A 20,152-nucleotide genomic window follows, 5' to 3' on the forward strand; every position below is an offset into this window, starting at 1 on the left:
CAACCCACTCACCTACTCACTCACCTACTCACTCACCTACCCACTGACTTACCCACTCACTCACCTCCCCGCCCACTCACTCACTCACCTACCCACTCACCAACCCACTCACCTACTCACTCACCTACCCACTCACCTACTCACTCACCTACTCACTCACCTACTCACTTACCTACTCACTCACCTCCTCACTTACCCACTCACTCACCTCCCCGCCCACTCATCAACCCACTCACCTACTCACTCACCTACCCACTCACCTACTCACTCACCTACTCACTCACTTACCCACTCACTCACCTCCCTGCCCACTCAGATACCCACTCACCTACCAACTCACCTACCAACTCACCTACCCACTCACCTACTCACTCACCCACTATCATCACCCTCATCTATCTACCTGCTCGTCTAGCCACGTCCCCGTTCACCTATCCACTCGCCTGACCCCAAAAAACTCAACACATTCGTCGATACCGATGTGACCATAAATAATAAAGAGTATATAATGGGCGACGTTTCGGGCAATGGTCCTTATTCACATTGCATGGAGAGGCCAAACCGCTCATCTTCCCACTCACCTACCCCTCCCCGGCATTGCCTCACGACCACAAATAGCGGCGCGGGAAAGAGCCCATTCCACGAACAGCAGCAGCAGCAGCCGCCGCCACCGCTGTTGCCATGGTGGAGATGTTTACACGGGAAGGTTCTACGCGGCCCGCGGGCGGGCGGGCCCACTCGGGCCCACCCACCCAGGCGGGCGGGCCCACGCCACCTTTCACCAGTCCGGCCTTTCACGGGACCCCCGCTATTATCCCGGCCTTCACGAGCCCTCGTCACCTCTCTCGTTCCCACCTCCTACCGTCTCTCCCTCCCTCACCTCGTCCCGTCTCTCGCTCCGCCATCTCCCGCGATTCATTTACAGCGACGTCAACGAGCGGAGAGAACCCTGCAAACCATCCCCCTGCACCACCCTGCAACACTCGGCACGCCCAGCAGCACCCAGCCATCAGACAGCAGCACCACCACCACTCGGCATCACAGCCACGCGGAATCAACGCGGCCCGTGCCGCCGTGCCGCTAGGGGGCGCGAGGGCTGGCGTGGGGTGCCGGCTGCGGCTCCTCTACGGGGACCTGCGCGCGCTCCCTCCCTCTCTCTCGAGTGACAATTCCAGAGCTTGGGGCGAAAGCCCTTCGTCCAGCAGTGGATCAATCCTGGATGATCGTGGCTGTTTGGTCTGGTCTGGAAGGGCCACACAGCTGAAAATCGACACAGACGCCGTAGATCCGGCGTTTTAGACTCGGGGAGCCGACGATCAACATTGTTGAATGAGGGCCAACAATGAAAATACAAATGAGGCCAGGCTCAGCCGTTTATTCCAATTACGCTCGTTTACTAGCCAGCGAAGCCGCGCCGAGTCTCAAGACTCTTTTTTTAAAGAGGGTCCTGCCAAACGTTCACAGTTGTTGTGCGCGCTCAGCATTGGAATGTATGGCCAATACAGTTCCACTGTGTGTGGGGGTTTAGCTGTGGGAGGAAACTGGAGAGCCTGGAGGAAACCCAAGCAGAACAGGGAGGGGGGCTACAAACTCCACACAGCAAGGCGCCCGAACCGGGAATCGAACTTATGACCGTCACCACTGCGCAAATGCCTTAAATCATACATTGGTCCATGTCTCACGCTAACATTTTGATTCACATCGTCGGTGAACCGAGTAATTGGCCTCCCGCCGAGCGGAGAAAATCTTGCTCTCGCGATGACAGTAACACAGGGATCCCCAGAACTAATGTTTACACACTGCACCAGGTTAATCATTTACGGCTAAGTCGACCTTGGGGAGGTCCAGGACCGTTTCACATTATTGTCGCTGATACCACTCCAAGCGCACAGTGTACCCCTTCAGCCACCCGACAGGACCCCCATTGCCCCTGACAGCTCCTGCCCGACGAGGGGACCCAGGGTTATGGGACCCAGGGTTTTGTGACCCCAGGATTATGGGACCCAGGGTTATGGGATCCAGGGTTATGGGACCCAGGGTTTTGTGATCCAGGGTTTTGTGACCCCAGGGTTATGGGACCCAGGGTTTTGTGACCCAGGGTTTTGTGACCCAGGGTTTTGTGACCCCAGGATTATGGGACCCAGGGTTATGGGACCCAGGGTTTTGTGACCCAGGGTTTCGTGACCCAGGGTTATGGGACCCCAGGGTTATGGGACCCCAGGGTTATGTGACCCCAGCTCCCCCTCGCTGCTGGGGAATCCGCGCGCCCCCCCCCCCCAACTATCCCCCACGCCCCGGTTGCGTCAGGCGCTAAAGGAGCCCGGGATGAGGGGGCGGGGGAGTGGGTAAGGGTGAGAAGGGGCGGGGGAGCGGGAGGAGAGCCGCTCACGCACGCGCCTGAAATAGAATGACGTCACCGCCAGCCGTGCCGGGTATAAGAGGCGCGCTCGCAGCGCGAGCGAGACATGGGGAGCGCGACGGGCACGTGGCGGAACGGAACCGAACCGAGCCGGGGAAAAAAAACACACACACACAAGTGGCACCGATCCGAGCCGAACCAGACCGAGAACAAATATACAAAACACCAGACCGGGCCGAGTTGAATGAAACCTATCCGAGCCCAACCCAGCTAAGTCGGACCGAGCCGAACCGTACCTATTCGACCCGAACCTGCTAAAAAAAATAATCGAACCTGAACCCCGAACCATGCCGAGACAAGTCAATCCAAGCCGAGCCAAGCCGAACGGGACCGAAAAATAATCGAACAGAGTGGGACTCAACTCAGCGGAACTTCACCTCCACGTGGACCCGGAGCAGGTAAGGACCGTTCATTACTTTCATTCTTGGTATCATCATCAAGAGTCCATCCACCTACACATTAACTGATGATCTTGTGGCTCCACCCACGCAGTGGTCGTTCCACGTGGACGCGATCGCTCCTTTAGCTGTCATTCTGTCACCAGTCTCGTTCACCGGCCATCATTCCACCTCGCCGTGTCGTGTCCTTCCCATCGACTCACATGTGGTGCCAGGCTGTGATTCGTGCTGTGCCCTGGTCCGCGTTCTCTTCTTCTCCGCCCATTGTCACTGTTGTTTGTGCTGTCATTGTTAACTGTTACCTCGGTAACAATGCAATATTGTTAATCTTCTTGTCAATTCACAGCGAGATGTCTGTCGGTTCTCGGGGTTGTTTGACCTGCATAGTTCACCACGTTGGTCAGTGCGGGTTTGTGAAGAGGGGACCCCAGGACCAGCCATGTCATTATCTGTACATGGACATTGCATGCACTTATTATGTGATCAGACATGATCTATACGCTGCTTGATGGAGTTCTCCCCAAGCGAGTATCTTCCCTCTCGGTATACAATGCGAGTCTTGTGTGTGTTTATGGAGAGCGGTCGTGTGATTTCCATTCCCAGCCACGGCTAACGACAGTGCTGATTGATACCTGAACCGGTCCTGGGTCTCACCTAGGTAAACTCTTAAATGAGCACCTTGTGCGGTGTGTAAACATCAGCGCTAGGGAGACCAAGGCGGCCGGGCGCGGTTTTGGCCACACCTCTTGTACCGTGTCGTCCTTCATAGGTGCTCACTAACAGCTCTTACACCAAAAGTATGTTCAGACTATACGGGGGTTCTTTGTTTGTACACGCGTGTTCCGCCGTCACTTTCACCTCTCCCCGTCTCCTCCACCTCTCTCCTCCTCCTCATCCGCTCACCTCCTACTCGCTCACGCGGGCGGCCCCGTCGTGTCGCGACCTGGGCGCGTGGGGTCGCGTCCTTACGTCGCGCCATGTAAACATGCGCACGGAGAGAGCGCGACAACTGTCGCGACACCGAACCTCGCGAAAGATCATCCATTCTTAACCCAACTCACAGAGAATTATTGCAATCTGACGTGGTCACGTGTAGAGGTTAATTGATATACGAGATGTGTGATGGAGCAGGTGAGATCCCACTGAAACGATCTCTCTAAAGGGAGACCTGGGATTAAATTAGCGCTGCGAAACATCAGATGCGACTTGGTGCAACAACCAGAAGCGCAGCAACGCAGAGATTAACAGCCTCCTCGATCTCACAGTGAAATGAACGCCAGCATGGACGATGGTCGCTGGTCGAGACGATTGACGGAGTCGCAGTCAAGGGAGGAAACGCGCCCGGGAGGACATCCACCGCGGAGATGGAGCGATGAAATAATATCGTATGCGGGCGCTTAGGTGGATTGTTACTTCAACGCAGGGCCGTGATGGCCGTAGCTGGAAGAGACCTTCATTGAGCAGTGGATAAATCATGGTTGATGATGATGAATTGAGAAGCATTCCTCAACAAAGACACGAGACGCGAGTTTGTACTCCAACATCTCAGGGCAGGGTCCTCCTGAGATATGCTTTGAGACTCGGCGCAGCTCTGCAAGTTCCATTGGAGGGGGCTGCTAACCCACTGTGCAGGTTTCCGCGCGTGTGCCATAGAGCTCTCTTAAAAGCCGTGTCAATTGAGCACCGGTTTTTTTTGTACCGCTTTCATCGGGCACCTCCGACTAAAGTCTCACTCGGTTTGAGTCGCGTTCACGAGAGTTATCGTGACCCCGAGATACAAACGGACACGCACACACAGAATAATACCTTGAAACTTACGACCTTAAAATGAAAGTTAAACGAATTGTTATTTGGTGATAACAAACAAAAACAAAAACACTGCGGACTTCACCAGGAAAGTAGGTACGTTTCGGCCCTTCATTAAAGCACACGAAGAGGTATTGTTATGGACGAATGTTTAACAGGACAGCTATCCGAGTATTTGCTCATAATGATGTCCGACGTTTCACTCAACGTACTGGGAGTTTCTTTAGAAACTGAATTTCAATTTAGAGATCATTCGCTGTCAGTTGCGTTAGGAATGGGTGATCCTTCGCGAGGCTCTGTGTCACGACAGGAGTCGCGCTCTCACCGTGCGCGTGTTTACATGGCGCGACGTTCGTATGCAACCTAACGCGCCCAGGTCGCGACGCAGCGGGGCCGCCCGGGTGAGGAGGTGAAGTGGCAGCGGAGCACACGTGTACAACACTGACACGGGTTAATAATGTGAAGGTCGGAACGAAGGGGTGGGGTGGTCAACACTACCCCTGGCCGCCTTTGTCTTCCCAGTTGCAATATTTACACATCACACCATGTAAGCACACACACACATATATACATGAAGACATAGATTATTCCATACACCCTTCAACAGACTGTTGGGGCAAGTGCTGTTAACGAGCACCTATGAAGACCGGCACGGCACACGAGGGGGTGGGTGGCCAGAACCACGCCCGGCCGCCTTTGTTTCCCCATTGGCGATGTTTACACATCGCACCAAGGTATTCATTTGAGGCTGAGTCGACCCAGGGGAGGCCCAGGCCTTGAGCGGGAATCGAACTCGGGTGTGCCGGGTTCGTAGCGCAGCGCGATACACCACCGCTATCACATACAAATGAACACACACACGTACACAGAATAGGGTGTGCATGACGCATCATTGCGATCCGTTCATGATTAACTTAAATAATGTACACGGTTTATAAACGTGTTATAATAAAATGTGTACAACAAATTGCAGGGTTTATTTCACAGTAGCCGACGTTTCGGCAGGTTAACCTTCCCATTAATGAATTAATTCACCGCAATGATTGTCATGAACCTGTTGCTGTGTCTATTCATTAAAGTGTGCACTTTATGGCACGCATACAGTATAGTGTACTGTCGCATGTTCAACTTATTTCGCACCGTACGTACTAAACAAACTAAACACAAAAGCAGTTGTAAAGTGTATATACTGTAGTGTATATACTGTAGTGTACATACTGCAATATGTGCGATAAGAACGGTCGCGTCGAGGATTAGCGGCGCGTGTGGCGATGGTTTCAGTGACGAGTCTTGGACTGGATCATTGCTCATTGTTTTTCACGAGATGTCATCAAGCGCGTTTATAGTGACGACCTTTGTTGCCCGTGTCATGTAAAGTTCCAGAAGCCACACGTTACGGACTTTTACTCAAATCACAGAAGCACGATTCCGTTATGGAGATCGGGGCAAACGTTGATCAACTTTTTAAAGTAAAACCACGGCGCAGTTTTGCTTTAAGCGAGTCAAGTTAATCTCCCCCCCCCCCCCAAAATTATTAAATGGATTGTAGTAATACACGACGTGTGGTTTGCATGGCATGCAAGACAAAGACCCCCCGTATAGCCTTGACAGACTGTTGGGGCAAGTGCTGTTAGCGAGTAGCGCCTATAAAACCCGACACGGCACACGAGGGGGTGGGTTTGCCAGCACCACTCCCGGCCGCTTTTGTCTCCCCTAGTGGAAATGTTTACGCGCCACACCAGGTACTCATTTGAGGCTGAGTCGACCTAGGGGCAGGCCCAGAACCGGTTTCAAACGATCGTCACTGGTGTTGGCCGTGAGTGGGGAACGAACTCGGGTCTGCCGGGTTCGTAGCGCAGCCCCCTAACAGCGACACTACGACATGCATAGCATGCGCGCACACATACACACGCGCACACGTGTCCCCCTCGATCACGTGTGTGCGTGATTTGTTTGCGTGCCGCTCCGCCGCTTGCAGAGCGCCGCGTGACCCGGAGCGCGGTGGAAACGGAGACTTTATCCATCGTTTGACGATGTCCCCTGGTTAGGCTCGTTCGCTTCGATGAAATAGAATTCAGGTGTTTACCGGGACAACCTCGTTTTAGTTCGGGTTGATGTTCTGATGCGGTTGATGGTATACACACCGGTGTCTTCGAGGAGCGCCGCACGCACCATGCAGTTGCGACATCCACGGCAGGCCGATGCGCACACAAGTCATTTAATGAATGGAAAATGTAAGACAACCCACAGTAGTGCGAGTGTCGGCTTGCAACCCAAACTGTGGACGATAGAGTTAAACCCTGCTGTGGTCTGCGCTCCTTCAAAGGAGAACGAAGAGCGAAAATTACACGAACTCTGCTGAAGCCCTCTCGTTATATGGCTCGCAGACCATCATACGCAAGAGTATAGAATAGTTACGATTTGTACATGTCATTTGTTTTAATTCGCGTTGTTTCGATGACAAAGGCTTTCGTTATACCATACTTTTAAAACCCCACGCTGGTCCAATGCGTGTTGGTGAAGCCAGGGAACGACAGGTCTGGTTCATATATCACTCGGGACTGCTGGCGTCGTCAATAGCCGTGGCAGGTACTGCAAACTGGGGGTCGCCGGTTTCACATCGCAATGTGTGAACTACTGTGTCCGTCACCGATCCCCATCAGTATCTGGTGTCAATGTCGTTGTTGTTGTTGTTCGCGCAGAGCTCCAACCGATCCGACCGCCTCCGACCCAACACCTTGCCGCCGATCCTGGCCGCCGAGCCGCGACCTCGCACACAGGACCACTGGACCCCGACACCGCCGTGATCCTGAGGCCCCCCACTCCCCCGTGCCCCGGACTCCGCCGTCGTCATGATGCCACAGGGCCAACCCGGTGGCCCACAGTGGCCGGAGGCGGCCGCGCAAGCCGGGGGCCCCGTGTCTCCGTTCTCGCTCATGGAGGAGCTGGGCAGTCTGACCCCCCTGGTGAAGGAGGGCCTGCGTCTCGCCATCCAGAGCAAGCGCGCCGCGCAGGGTCTAGGGCCCGCGGACACCGGGGCTGGGCCATCGCTGGGGCCTACCATGGGTTCCGTAGAGACGGCGAGGCCTCGACCCTACCAGACCCGTGCGCCGGTAGGTTACGTGCACACATACATATGGTCTCCTGTACACAATACGGACACGCGCCTGTATACTACACATACACCTGTAGACATCACGCACACACACACACACTTGTACACCACCCGACACAGCCAACTAGTAAGGGTTGTCACGTAAACAGAACGTGGCCAATTCGTCACTAGTACAGCAGACCGGTGTTCTGGAGAGCAAAGCCACAACATTTACAATCTGAGTACGACGTTTCGGCAGTAATTACAACTAGCTTCATCAGGCGACAGCCTTATTTGTGGATAAATCCTCCTGTTTCGTTCCTTAAACAGAGGGGTAGATGTGATGGCATCACTTGTGAGCAATTCTTGAGCGATGTGGTGGGGGTTGGGGGAATTAACGACACATTTACATAACAAAAAAACCCTTGTATTATGGATATTGGCCGCGAAAGCCTACGTATTAAACATACACACCTGTACAGCGCACACACAACTCCCCTGTACATCGCGCACACTCACACCTGTGCAGCGTGCATACACACTCACCTCTACAGCATGCACACACACGCACCTATACAGCGTGCACACACTCACCTGCACAGCGTGCGCACACACACACGCACCTGTACAGCGTGCACACACACACGCACCTGTACAGCGTGCACACACACACACACACTCACCTGTACAGCGTGCACACAGTCACCTGTACAGCGTGCACACACTCACACACACCTGTACAGCGTGCACACACACGCACCTATACAGCGTGCACACACTCACACACACCTGTACAGCATGCACACACTCACCTGTACAGCGTGCACACACACGCACCTATACAGCGTGCACACACTCACCTGTACAGCGTGCACACACTCACCTGTACAGCGTGCACACACTCACACACACCTGTACAGCGTGCACACACTCAGCTGTACAGCGTGCACACACACTCACCTGTACAGCGTGCACGCACACGCACCTGTACAGTGTGCACACACTCACCTGTACAGCGTGCACACACTCACCTGTACAGCGTGCATACACACACTCACCTGTACATCGTGCACACACTCACCTGTACAACGTGCACACACTCACCTGTACAGCGTGTATACTGTATGTATATTGTCGGCTTGTGTATACTATATGTATACTTGTTAGTATGTATACAGTATATATATAGTATATATATACTGTATATAAGTATAATGCATGTATATTGTCGGGGTGTGTACTGTATTTATACTGTATATACTGTATGTTTACTGTATGGGTATGTGTATACTGTATGTATACTGTCAGTGGGGATGTGTTGCGTGTGTACTGAACATGTACTGTCGGTGTCTACTGTACGTATACTGTCAGTGAGTTCATGCATATATACTGTATACTGTATTCATATACTGTATAATGTATTCATATACTGTATACTGTATTCATACTCTGTCAAGGTCTCGGCTGAGGAGGAGGAACGGAGGCAGCGGCGACGGGAGAGGAATAAGATGGCTGCGGCAAAGTGTCGCAACAAGAAGCGAGAACGGACGGAATGCCTACAGCGGGTGAGGAGGGCGACAGCGACCCCATACCCCCGGCCTCTAACCCCATACAACTCGACCCCCTAACCCTGAGCACCACATATCCGGGAGGCTCAACCAGGACACGTGGTGAGCCCCCCGCCCCACCCCCGTGCTACCCCCCCACCACACTACAAGCCCCGCCTACTTTGCAATCGCCCCGCCCACTCGGCAACTAGCCCCACCTGTTTTGCAATCGCCCCCGCCCACACAGCAACTAGCCCCACCTGTTTTGCTGCAATCGCCCTGCCTGCTCGATAACTCTCCCCCTCCGCCCACTCGGCAGCTAGTCCCGCCCACCCGGCAACTAGTCCCGCCCACTCGGCAACTTGTCCCGCCCCTCTCTCACCTGAAGACGATTGCTTGTGTTGCGATGGAAACGTGATATTTTTATTGTTTTTATTTCTACGTGGCTTTACCAAAAGACCATAGAATACTTTGTGGTTCTTTCGGTAAAGTCACGTAGTTAGTTACAAGCGACTGCTTTGTGTTGCGATCGAAACGTCGTGATTTGTTTTATTTTTTTTCTAACTACGTGACTCTATATTCTTGGTTCTTTCGGTAAAGTCACGTAGAAGGGAAACAATAAAATAATAAAAATATTAAACAATAAAATTATCACGACGTTTCGACTGCAACACAAGCAATCATCATCAGGTGTGAAAACCACAGCAATAAATTTTGAAAAAGTGGCGTTTTTTTATTTTTTATTAAGGTTAGCACCACGGAGAGCGATTTGGCAGTTATTCAGATGGACGAGTCCATTTATGTTCGGAAAAGAGGAGGGGGGAGACGAAAAATAATGGATGCGGTCTGAAAGCCACCGTAAGCATGAACAATCAATTAAGACCCAAAATGGTTTATCAAATCCTTCCAATGATTGCTAAGCCAGAATCCATCTTGTCGGTTGAAATTGTCTCTGTGTTTGTATATGTGGATAGCCTCATGAACGAATCTTTCATGGTAGCCAGATGGCTTGCAAAGAACCTCTGTCTTGGAGAAGTCAATGTCATGTGAGCCTACTGACTTATAACAGTGATCTGCCACGGCCGAGGTGTTGGTCCTACCATGTTTTAGGTCTGCTTTGTGTTCACGAATGCGGTCCGAGATATGTCGTTTGGTTTCTCCAATGTAACTACTACCACAGAGGCAACTTAGTTTGTAGACGCCAGGGTACTGTATGTCCGGAATCACATCTTTTACAGACGGAACCAGATCACGGATTTTATGTAATGTGTTGAATCGGACCTGGATCTTGTGTTTATTCAAGATTTTGGAAAAAAAATTGTGATCCCTGCAATGTAGGGTAAAGTGATGGTTTTGAAAGGCTCCTCAAGAGGGTCCTTCTTCATGGTTGGAGTGATAGCTTTGCGGATTGTGTATGCGGAGTAACCATTAGCCTTAAGAGCTTGGTGTACGTGCTTGAGTTCACTGGCTATGTGTTCCTGGTCGGATATGCATTGGGCTCTATGGTGCAGAGTCTTGATGAGGGAATTCTTCTGGGATGAATGGTGATGGGAATCCAGTTTCAGGTAAGCATCCGTATGGGTAGCTTTCCTGTAGACAGAGTGGCTCATTGAACCATCAGGTCTCTTTTTTATAAGGACATCCAAAAATGGTAGCTTGCCATCTTTTTACGTGACTTTACCGTAAGAACCAAAGGGTATGGATTCCTGCAGCCACGAAAGCTTCAAACCCATACAATAGGCCCGCCCAATCGGCAACTAACCCCCACCCTGCTCGACAACTAGCCCCGCCCACTCCGGAACTCGTCCCACCCACTCGGTAACAAGTCCCACCCGTTCGATAACTAGCTCCGCCCACTCGACAGCTAGCCCCGCCTCCAGCTCTGATTCTGGCCCCATCCACTCCTCAGGGTAGCCCCGCCCTTTGCCCCACCCCCCCCCCCATCATTAAAATATTTATTACGCTTTCAAGGGCCATTACCCGAAACGTTATATACATATACAGTAGAACCCCTCTTAACAGCGGTAATTGGTTCCACGAAACCGGTCGTTAAGTGATTTGGCCGTTAAGCGAGTATAGGAAATATACGTTAAAGGCCTAATTCGTATCGATAACATATAAAGTTACCATTTTTCACCCAAAATACCGGACTTTATGATATTTAAACAGTGGATATTAATACATAAAGGTACTAACAACATTATAAACACATAATATAAAAACACGGTAAATTAATGAATGAATTAATCTTTACTATAACTACAACAGCCCGTAGTTAACAGGGGAATGGTCGGGAAGTGAACACATTGGGCTCTATGGAAGCCCGTCGCTAAGCGATTAGTCGTTAACAGCGGTGGTCGTTAAGAGTTGTTCTACTGTATTTCCTTTGAAGACCACAGTGTTATTGGACGAACGTATTGAGGTATTCATTACCGTGCGGATCAGTGCATCGTGAACGGTGGTGGCAGCTTGGGGAGAGAGGCCCTCATGTACCAATGGATAGATTTATTGATTGATCTACCCTTCCCCTCTGACCTCCCCCCCCTCTGCCCCAGGAGTCGGAGCAGCTGGAGGCACTGAACACAGAGTTGCGCTCACAGATGGAGGCGCTGCGGCGGGAGCGGCAGCAGCTCGTCTTCCTGCTGAACCTGCACCGGCCCACGTGCATCGTGCGCGCGCGTCACGGTGGGCACACGCCCGAGGACGAACGCGCGCTCCTCCTGCATGTGCTCGCCGACAAGTGACATGTACCGATGGCGGGGTGGTGGTGACACGAGGACACGTGGGGACACGTCAGGACACAAACTGGGACTCATGGAGACACGTGGGGAGCCTGAGACACGTGAGGACACGTGGAGGAACTGGGACTCACGGAGACACGTGGGGGCCCTGAGACACGTGAGGAGACGTGGAGGATCTGGAACATGCGGAGACATGTGGGGGACCTGGGACTGGTAAGGACGTTTGAGGAGCTGTGACTCGTATAGACACGTGGGGGACCCGAGACACGTGGAAACACGTGGGAGACCTGGAACTCGTGAAGACACGAGAGGAACTCGGACTCGTGTAGACACGTGGGTGACCTGAGACACGTGGGGGACTTGGGATTCGTGAGGACACCAGAGGAACTGGAACACTTGGAGACACGCCGGGGGACACACATTGAAACCTGATGCAAGTGGAAAACGCTGTGGAGGCCTAGAACATAGGAATCGAGATGTAGATACCCATGAGGCAGCCGGGACACATGGGCACCTATTGAGAGGGCTGTGTGAAGTGAGGACGTTAGAGAGCATGCCTACATCATGCGCAGAAACCCGCGGTGATGACCGTCGCCACCCGCCAAGTTAAATAACTAAACGGTGGATACTGGGGCCAGTTCAGGCCATGGCGAGGAGACGCCCGTCCTAAACGAGCGAGCAAAGGGCCTGCAGTCTGGCACATGCTTTGACCATGACCCGTGGCGAGAGAGACAAATGACCGAGAGGCTGCGGACAGGTTGTGGGAAACTCACGTTTATTCAAGTAACTTTTTTTTGCAAACCGTCCATGACCCGACTCTCAATGAAAGCCAGCGAGGGGTCCTAGCGCATAACTGGGCACCGCGGTGCTTAACCACTGGCGTGGGGTCACCACGGCGAGCGGACCCATTCCGCGTCTATTTATTCCATTGTGTGTGTCGTGTTTTTCTATTCCATAGTCTGTATGCGCTTCAGTGTTTGTATGCCTCGTCTGCAAGTGCTGTCATCGTCTCCATGCATTTGAGCGTTTGATCTTCCACAATGGATATCCGCTTAAAATCTATTCCAAATAATGTGTGGAGTGTTTATTTTTTTTTCCCACAACCATCCTTATGTGGTTGTGTTTTTATTCCATATTAGCGTTCATCTTCTGGGTTCTTTCGGTAAAGTCACGTAGAATGGAGATAAAATAATAAAATAATAATAACAGAATAAAATTCTCACGACGTTTCGGCCACAACACAAGTAGCCTTTTTTTACCTGAGGAAGTATACTTGTGTTGTGGCCGAAACGTCGTGAGAATTTTATTGTTATTATTTTATCTCCATTCTACTTGGTGACTTTACCGAAAGAACCCAGAAGATGCATCCCTGCAGTCACGAAAGCTTTAAATCGAGACATAGCAGTGTTAAATTTTGATTTAAAGCTTTCGTGACTGCAGTGATTCATATTCTTGGTTCTTTCGGTAAAGTCACGTCGAAGGGAAACAATAAAACAATAAAATATATATAAAACAATAAAATTCTCACGATGTTTCGACTGCAACGCAAGCAGTCATCATCAGGTGTGAAAACCAACGGCAAGAACATTTGATATATATTTTATTTTGATTTAAAGCTTTCGTGACTGCAGTAATTCATATTCTTAGCTCTTTCGGTAAAGTCACGTTGAAGGGAAACAATAAAATATATATAAAACAATAACATTCTCACGACGTTTCGACCATAACACAAACGGTCATCATCAGGTGTGAAAAACCAACGGTCATCATCACACCTGATAATGACCGTTTGTGTTATGGTCGAAACGTCGTGAGAATTTTTATTGTTTTATATATTTTATTGTTTCCCTTCAACGTGACTTTACCGAAAGAGCTAAGAATATATATTTTATTGTTTCCCTTCGACGTGACTTTACCGAAAGAAACCAAGAATATACAGAGCAGTGTTGTTCATTGCAAGGCCCAGGGAGTACTGACGGCCACAGACGTGCGGAAATACACAAATGTAAATACACCCCAATCGTGCTGCTGTCAAACCCAGTGGATTCAAGGTTGTTGGCGGCCCTCACACTGACACGGCGAAATGCCCTCTCCTCTTCCTCCTGCTCTGTGAAGAACACTGCCACATTCTGTTACGTCTGCATTGGTATAATTGAAACCAGATGACGGGACCCTCGGGGTCAAGAATAAACGGAAGTAAAACAAACAAAAACGTAATTAATTAATTTATACTCTTTGGTTCTTTCGGTAAAGCCACGTAGGTAGAACCAAACAGTATGGGGTTTCCCCTGCAGTTCACGAAAGCTTCAAATTAAGATGAATTAATTTACTCATTGGTGACCACGTCCCACCGCGCACGTCAAAACGCCGAGGACCCCACGTGGCGCGGATTATTCATGTTATCATGCCGTTGTCAAAATTGCCAAAGTCGTGAACTAAAGCTCTGAAACCTCGATTAGCCCATCGTGGAGAGCTCGTCGAGAGGGACAGATCGCCCCTTGTCGTTCGCCTTCAACAGACGTACAAATGACGTCACAACGCAGTTTATGCGAGGCTCATGACATAAGGTTCATTGGCACAAATCTAACCGGTCAGGTTGGCGCTCTCGGCTGTAGAGTGAGCGACTCGCAATCAGAAAGTGTTGCGAGTTGAAATCCTGATTGGTGGAGGGGTTGATATAGCCCCATCATTCCTTTTGGGGGTCGATAAAATCGGTACCACTTTGTTGCGGGGGGGGGGGTGGGAGCCGGGGAGTCAACAGATGCACTACGGACGGACTCGCCCCTCGGGCATAGGAATGTGGAACTTCCCTCCACCGGTTTGTAAACAGGAGTTGAGCACCGGCTCATCTGCACATTATTGAGAAGCATTAAATCGCTCCTCGGATCCCCGGCAGTCGACAAAAGCGGCGTGAAGTTTGGCCACAAAACCACAACGGGGCCGCCGACTGCCCCGGGTGTGATCCTGGCATCTGGCGTCTTTGTCGGGGCGCAAGAATCGATATGATACAGTACCACCGATGTCGGCGTCTGCAGTACTTGATCACAGTAAACCGCACACGTTTGAATCTTCATTCACCGAGGTATGAGATGAATCCGGGTTTTTGCTGCATTCGGCAAAAGTTGGCGACGCTGATCAGCTGTCACGGCCCCAGCGGAGAAAGCGAAGCACGCATCCAGCCGTGGATCGACACCAGGGGGGCTGCAACGTCCACACGTTAATTAAGGCTTAATTAAGGCTTAATTCCGTGGCGAACGTGAATGTGTGTGCTTCCGTGATGGGATTATTATTATAGAGTGTGCAGGGAGCGCAACTTGCGCAGGGGGTCCAAGGGTCGAACGACAGCCGTTCGCCATTCATCGGCGGCGGCGACTTCACCACGGCGCTTGTGCCAGGCTAGGTGCACCTTGAGGCTACCACGTCAAGTGGAAGAAGTCTCTTGCTGTTGGTAAGCGGTCACGGGACAGGTACTGTTCATAGTTCATTTATTTGGTATAGCCCTGTGAGCCATTCGGCTCTTGAATCGGGTGCAACCGCAACAAACAAAAAACATGAACAAGAAAAAAACATCTTAAAGTGATTATGTGACTGTGCAAACAGAAAATACAGGAAAAAAATATCAAAATATTCCTGAAATAGCACCGTACACCAACGCTGTGTGCAAAAATCCAGTGGGATGCAAGTCAAATAACAACAACCACAAGACAACTAAGATTAAGGCCATCAGTCTAACTCCGTACAACAATAAACAAAAACATGGCCAAAAAAAAAACTTTTCGAAATCACCAAAATAAAAGCCATAAATGCAATGTAACAGTGATCATAGGGACTGTGACTGAACTTTTTACAATAAACTACATAAATAACATGTAACACCAAACCCTAGAGCCATATTTTAGGCCACTGAATAGCAGTGGCACCTAGGGGTGTACAACTCCTCTAGAGCAGTTTTGAGTGAAGATCTCATAGGTAGCGATTCAAGTTGCAGTTTATTGGCAATAGCATTCCAGACCCTGGGGGCATCAATAGCAAAGGCCCTTCCTCCGGTTTTTATACGGCAATAGGGAATGTGAAGCTGGTAAATGAGCGAAGACCTGAGGTCAAATTTGTTCTTTGAAACAGAGAGGAGATCCAGTAGGTAGTCTGAAGAAGCTGCAAACCCTTCTCGCCGACAAGCGCCGGGTGGGGGGGGGGCACGGGGTGGCACGAGAACAAGTGATTGACATGGTACAAGTGAGGGCACGAATTGGTACTCGTGGAGAAACGTGAGGGATTCGTGGGGGGGGGGGGCCTGCCCCTCTCGATAAGTGTCAATGGGTCGACTGAGCCCAGCACCACGGTGGTGGCGGGGCCTCACGAGGCGGCCATAACCCCCTCGAGTCTCCCTCAGTCGCCGCGTCACGTGACCCGAGGCCGGCTCGTCAGTGAACCCTGAGAAACGTTCAACCGCCGCGCACCAGGCGGCGGCTTCCAATTGGCTCGCGGTTTTCCCGCGCGAAGCGTCGCTGCGTCATGTCACCCTCCCTTCCCCCGTATGCGCGCGCGCGCGACCAAGGCCCGCGGTGACGTCACCATCTTGATCCTAAACAAAGGCGTCACTGTCAAGGCGCGCGCGTGCTCCTTCGCCACACCTCGGGCATTGGCTCCGCGTTTCCCCACACACGCCGACATCGCGCGATGAAGTGCCCGCGCGACGCCGTGTCGCCCCGTCCCCACACACTACACACGAGCGAGAGATGCCTCGACGTCGTGTCGACTGTCCCGCGCGATGACGTCACGCTACTCCTCGTGCGCGTGACGTCACGCCCCAGCGCGCTCCTCCATCTCGTGACTCGGCGGGGGCACGCGCCGCCATTTTGCTGGGCGCCTCGGGGGAGGAGGAGGTGGTCGCGAAGGCTTCGTCCCCCCTCTTGGACTCGTTCTCCATCCTTCTCGGCGCTCGTTGTTCCCCTCGAAGCCACCATGGTGAAGCTCTTCGTGGGAAACCTGCCGTCCGACACGGAGCCGAGCGCGCTGCGCGAGCTCTTCGAGAAATACGGGCAGGTGAACGACTGCGATGTGATGCGCAACTACGCGTTCGTGCACATGGAGAAGGAGATGGACGCCAAGACGGCCATCCAGCTGCTGCACAAGTCCAGCTTCGGCGGCAATCGCATCAACGTGCTCTACTCCACCACCAACGTGCGCAACGCCGTCAAGGTATTCGTGGGCAACGTGGACCCCTCCGTGACCACGACGCAGATCAAGGAGCTGTTCGGCGAGTACGGCCGCGTGCTCGAGTGCGACATCGTCAAGGACTTCGCCTTCGTGCACATGGAGCGCGGCTCGGCCGCCGAGGACGCCATCTCCGCCTTGCACGGCAACTTGCTGGGCGGCCGCACCATCAACGTGAAGCTCTCCGTCAGCCACATGCACCGAGGAGAGGAGGGCGGTGGCGGCTACCGCAATGGCGGGCCCATGCCGCCAATGCCGCCGCACCATCACCACCACCACCCGCCTCCGCCGCCTCCGCCACCGCCGCCTTTCGTGGCTTACCCCCTACCGCACCCTCACCACCTGGGCTACGGGCGGCCCTACCCGCCGCCACCTCCGCCACCGCCTCCTCCGCCCCCACCGCCGTCGCACCTGCCGTCTCACTTGGCGGGTGGCTTTGGGCGGCCTTATCCGGGCATGGGGCCGCGGCCCGGCGAGCGCGGCGGCTTCTTCGACGATCGCTTTGGCGGCTCCCGAGGGCGGCCCGCGCCGCCGCTGCCGCCCGCGTACGCGCCCGACCCGTACTACGATCGCCGTCCGCTGCCGCCGCCTCCGCCGCCACCCCGAGACCCCTACTATTACCGCTCGGCCGGGGCTAGGGAGCGCAGCCCGCTTAGCCGCGGCTTCGGCGCGTCGCTCGGGCCTTCGGCCGGTCCCGCGATGTTCGCTCGGCGCGCCATGAGTCCGGGCCCCTCTGCGCGCTACCGCCTCGGCTCGAGCCTCGACCGTGACGACGCGTACGGCCGCTTCAACGGGGATCGCAGGGGCTACTAGCGAGAGGAGTCCTCTGGGGCCCGACGGGTCACTCACGCAGGGTCCATTAACGAGAGGAGCTCCTCACCCCCCCCCCTCGCCCCGCTCTCCCCTTCCTCGTGGCGGCCTCTCGGGGCCCGCACTTGCGCGGCCGTTCCCCCTTCATTCCGCGGCTCCCGGAACCCCGGCTAAGCTGAGAGCGGGGACCCGGGATCCCCTCTCTACCCTTGTGTTTTAACGCGTGAGGCGATCGAGGAGGAGATCGTCACGGAATCCCCGCGGAGACCACCCCCCCCCCAATCCACACTCCCCCGCCGCTGTTTGTTTTGTTGGAGACCGGGAAGAGACTCGCGGGTAAAGGCGGCACTGGCGCGGCGCGGGTCTAGGGATTCGCTCTTGTTTCTCGTGAGAATTGCGTTTTATCTTTCCGATCTTTCCGTAGTTGCAGTGATTTGTCGGCGGATGTTCTTTAATAATTTTAGAAGATACCTTGTTTAATATTAATACTACATTCATAAAAACACTCGCGAGTCATGGCGGAGGTAACGGATAAAAACAAACGCTCGGCTCGGCCCTGTACGCGCTGTTTGTAATAAACTCCATCTCCCGACTCTTGGACCCGGCCTGCTCCGTCTCGCTTCATCGTAAACCGGCAGCGGCCCCAGGGCCCCCCCGTGGGCCTCCGATCTCGCGCGACCCCCGGGGCCCTAGACGCGCTTCCGCCGACCCCGGGCATCGAGTAGCAGCAGCAACAGCAGCGGTGGCGGCGGCGGGGACCCGAACCCCCTAGGGGCGCAGCGGCTGGGCGGACGGGGGGCCTCGGCCGGCGAGGGTGCGAGGGAAGATTGGAGTTAGGGGGTGAGGCGGGCCGAGAGGCACAGGTAAGGAGGAGGAGGTGGCAGGTAGAGGCGTGGGGTGGTGCTGGGGCCCGTGGATAGCGCCTGCCCCTGTACCCCCTCGCGCACGAGCTCGCTCCCTGTGCACGGCGTGTGTGGCGTGGCTTCGTGGTACTGTGTTGGTGTGGTACGTGTGTGCTGTAGGGTATGGCAAGTGCTGCAGGCCTGGTAAGTATTTGCATGTGTGATGCGTGCGTAAGGTGTTGGCGTGAGGGTGTGAATAATGGCCGTGTGTTGGGTGGAATACGTGCAAGGGTTTTGACACGTTTGGCTCTCAGGTGTGATGGCTTTGTCAGGCGTGGTGACTGACATGTATGGCTGTCAAGGTAAGGTATGATGGATTTTTCAGATGTCTTGGGTGCGATGGGCCCCAGACCAGATACCTCATTTTGGTGCTCGTCGATAAAACTGAAAATAATACTTTGCACATTTGTCTATATGGCCAATAAAGGCGAATTTTGTGATAACCGTTTTTCAAATTAGTGAGTTACCGTATAGTAAGCCTTTTAGAATTGTCAAGACCAATAATTCTTGACGTTTAAAAATTAAACTCTGGGGTTTTTGGTATAATGGTTTCATTTGCAGGACTTAACCCGACCTCACAAGCCCCCAATCAGCTCTTCCCCTCAGCAGCTGCAACGTGAAATTAAGGAAATGTACCTTGTGCACACACTTCACGTTTTTTCTTTAAACCGGTTTAACCACTACACCCGCATAAAATGTACCCAAACTCGGAGGCGCCCACATGCCAAGGGGCAGCAAAAAGGAAATTCGCAATTTACATGCAACAAACACCGAACCCTTCAACATGTTATGCTTGCTGCTACCCTTGGAATTTTGTCAGCCCCATGTATGAGTGCACGCAAGGTCTGATCGATTCCCGCTCACGAAAGTGGCGAATATTTGAACCTTCTGGGTCTCCCCTAGGTCGATTCAGCTATAAATGAGTACCTGGTATGATGTGTGAACATTGCCATTAGGGAGACAGCCGACCAGGCGTGGTGCTGGCCATCTACCCCTTCGGATGTGTCATGCAGGCCAACAAAAGTGTTTGCTAAAAGCATTCTCACCAGTCTGTTACGTTTATACGGGGGGTCTTTGTGTGTGCCTCGTGGTGCGTTCTGCCTGACAGGTGGTATAATGGGAATGGTGCCGCAGGGGACTGTAACACTTATGGTGTTGCGCTGGGGCTGGGTTTTTCACGAATTGGTGGTGTTGGGCCCATTACATTTAGGCGGGTGTAGG

The 20,152-nt window shown here is 52.9% G+C and overlaps 2 protein-coding genes across 2 annotated transcripts; both read left to right on the top strand.

Annotated features, from left to right (window-relative positions):
• Nucleotides 1-2,449: 2,449 nt before the first annotated feature.
• LOC116947210 (cyclic AMP-dependent transcription factor ATF-3-like) lies at nucleotides 2,450-14,197 on the top strand. The gene is made up of 4 exons (XM_032962714.2): nucleotides 2,450-2,817; nucleotides 7,326-7,736; nucleotides 9,175-9,282; nucleotides 11,820-14,197. The coding sequence occupies exons 2-4, from the start codon at nucleotides 7,476-7,478 to the stop codon at nucleotides 12,006-12,008; spliced, it is 558 nt and encodes a 185-aa protein (XP_032818605.1). The 5' UTR covers nucleotides 2,450-2,817; nucleotides 7,326-7,475; the 3' UTR covers nucleotides 12,009-14,197.
• Nucleotides 14,198-16,625: 2,428 nt separating this feature from the next.
• On the top strand, nucleotides 16,626-18,629 carry LOC116947209 (uncharacterized). Its single transcript, XM_076070391.1, has one exon. The coding sequence runs from the start codon at nucleotides 16,683-16,685 to the stop codon at nucleotides 18,030-18,032; it is 1,350 nt and encodes a 449-aa protein (XP_075926506.1). The 5' UTR covers nucleotides 16,626-16,682; the 3' UTR covers nucleotides 18,033-18,629.
• The last annotated feature ends 1,523 nt before the right edge of the window (nucleotides 18,630-20,152 follow it).

The sequence above is a fragment of the Petromyzon marinus genome, chromosome 29 (assembly GCF_048934315.1).
Source record: "Petromyzon marinus isolate PM22_M1 ecotype Great Lakes invasive population chromosome 29, UKy_Petmar_22M1.pri1.0, whole genome shotgun sequence".
NCBI lineage: Eukaryota > Metazoa > Chordata > Hyperoartia > Petromyzontiformes > Petromyzontidae > Petromyzon > Petromyzon marinus.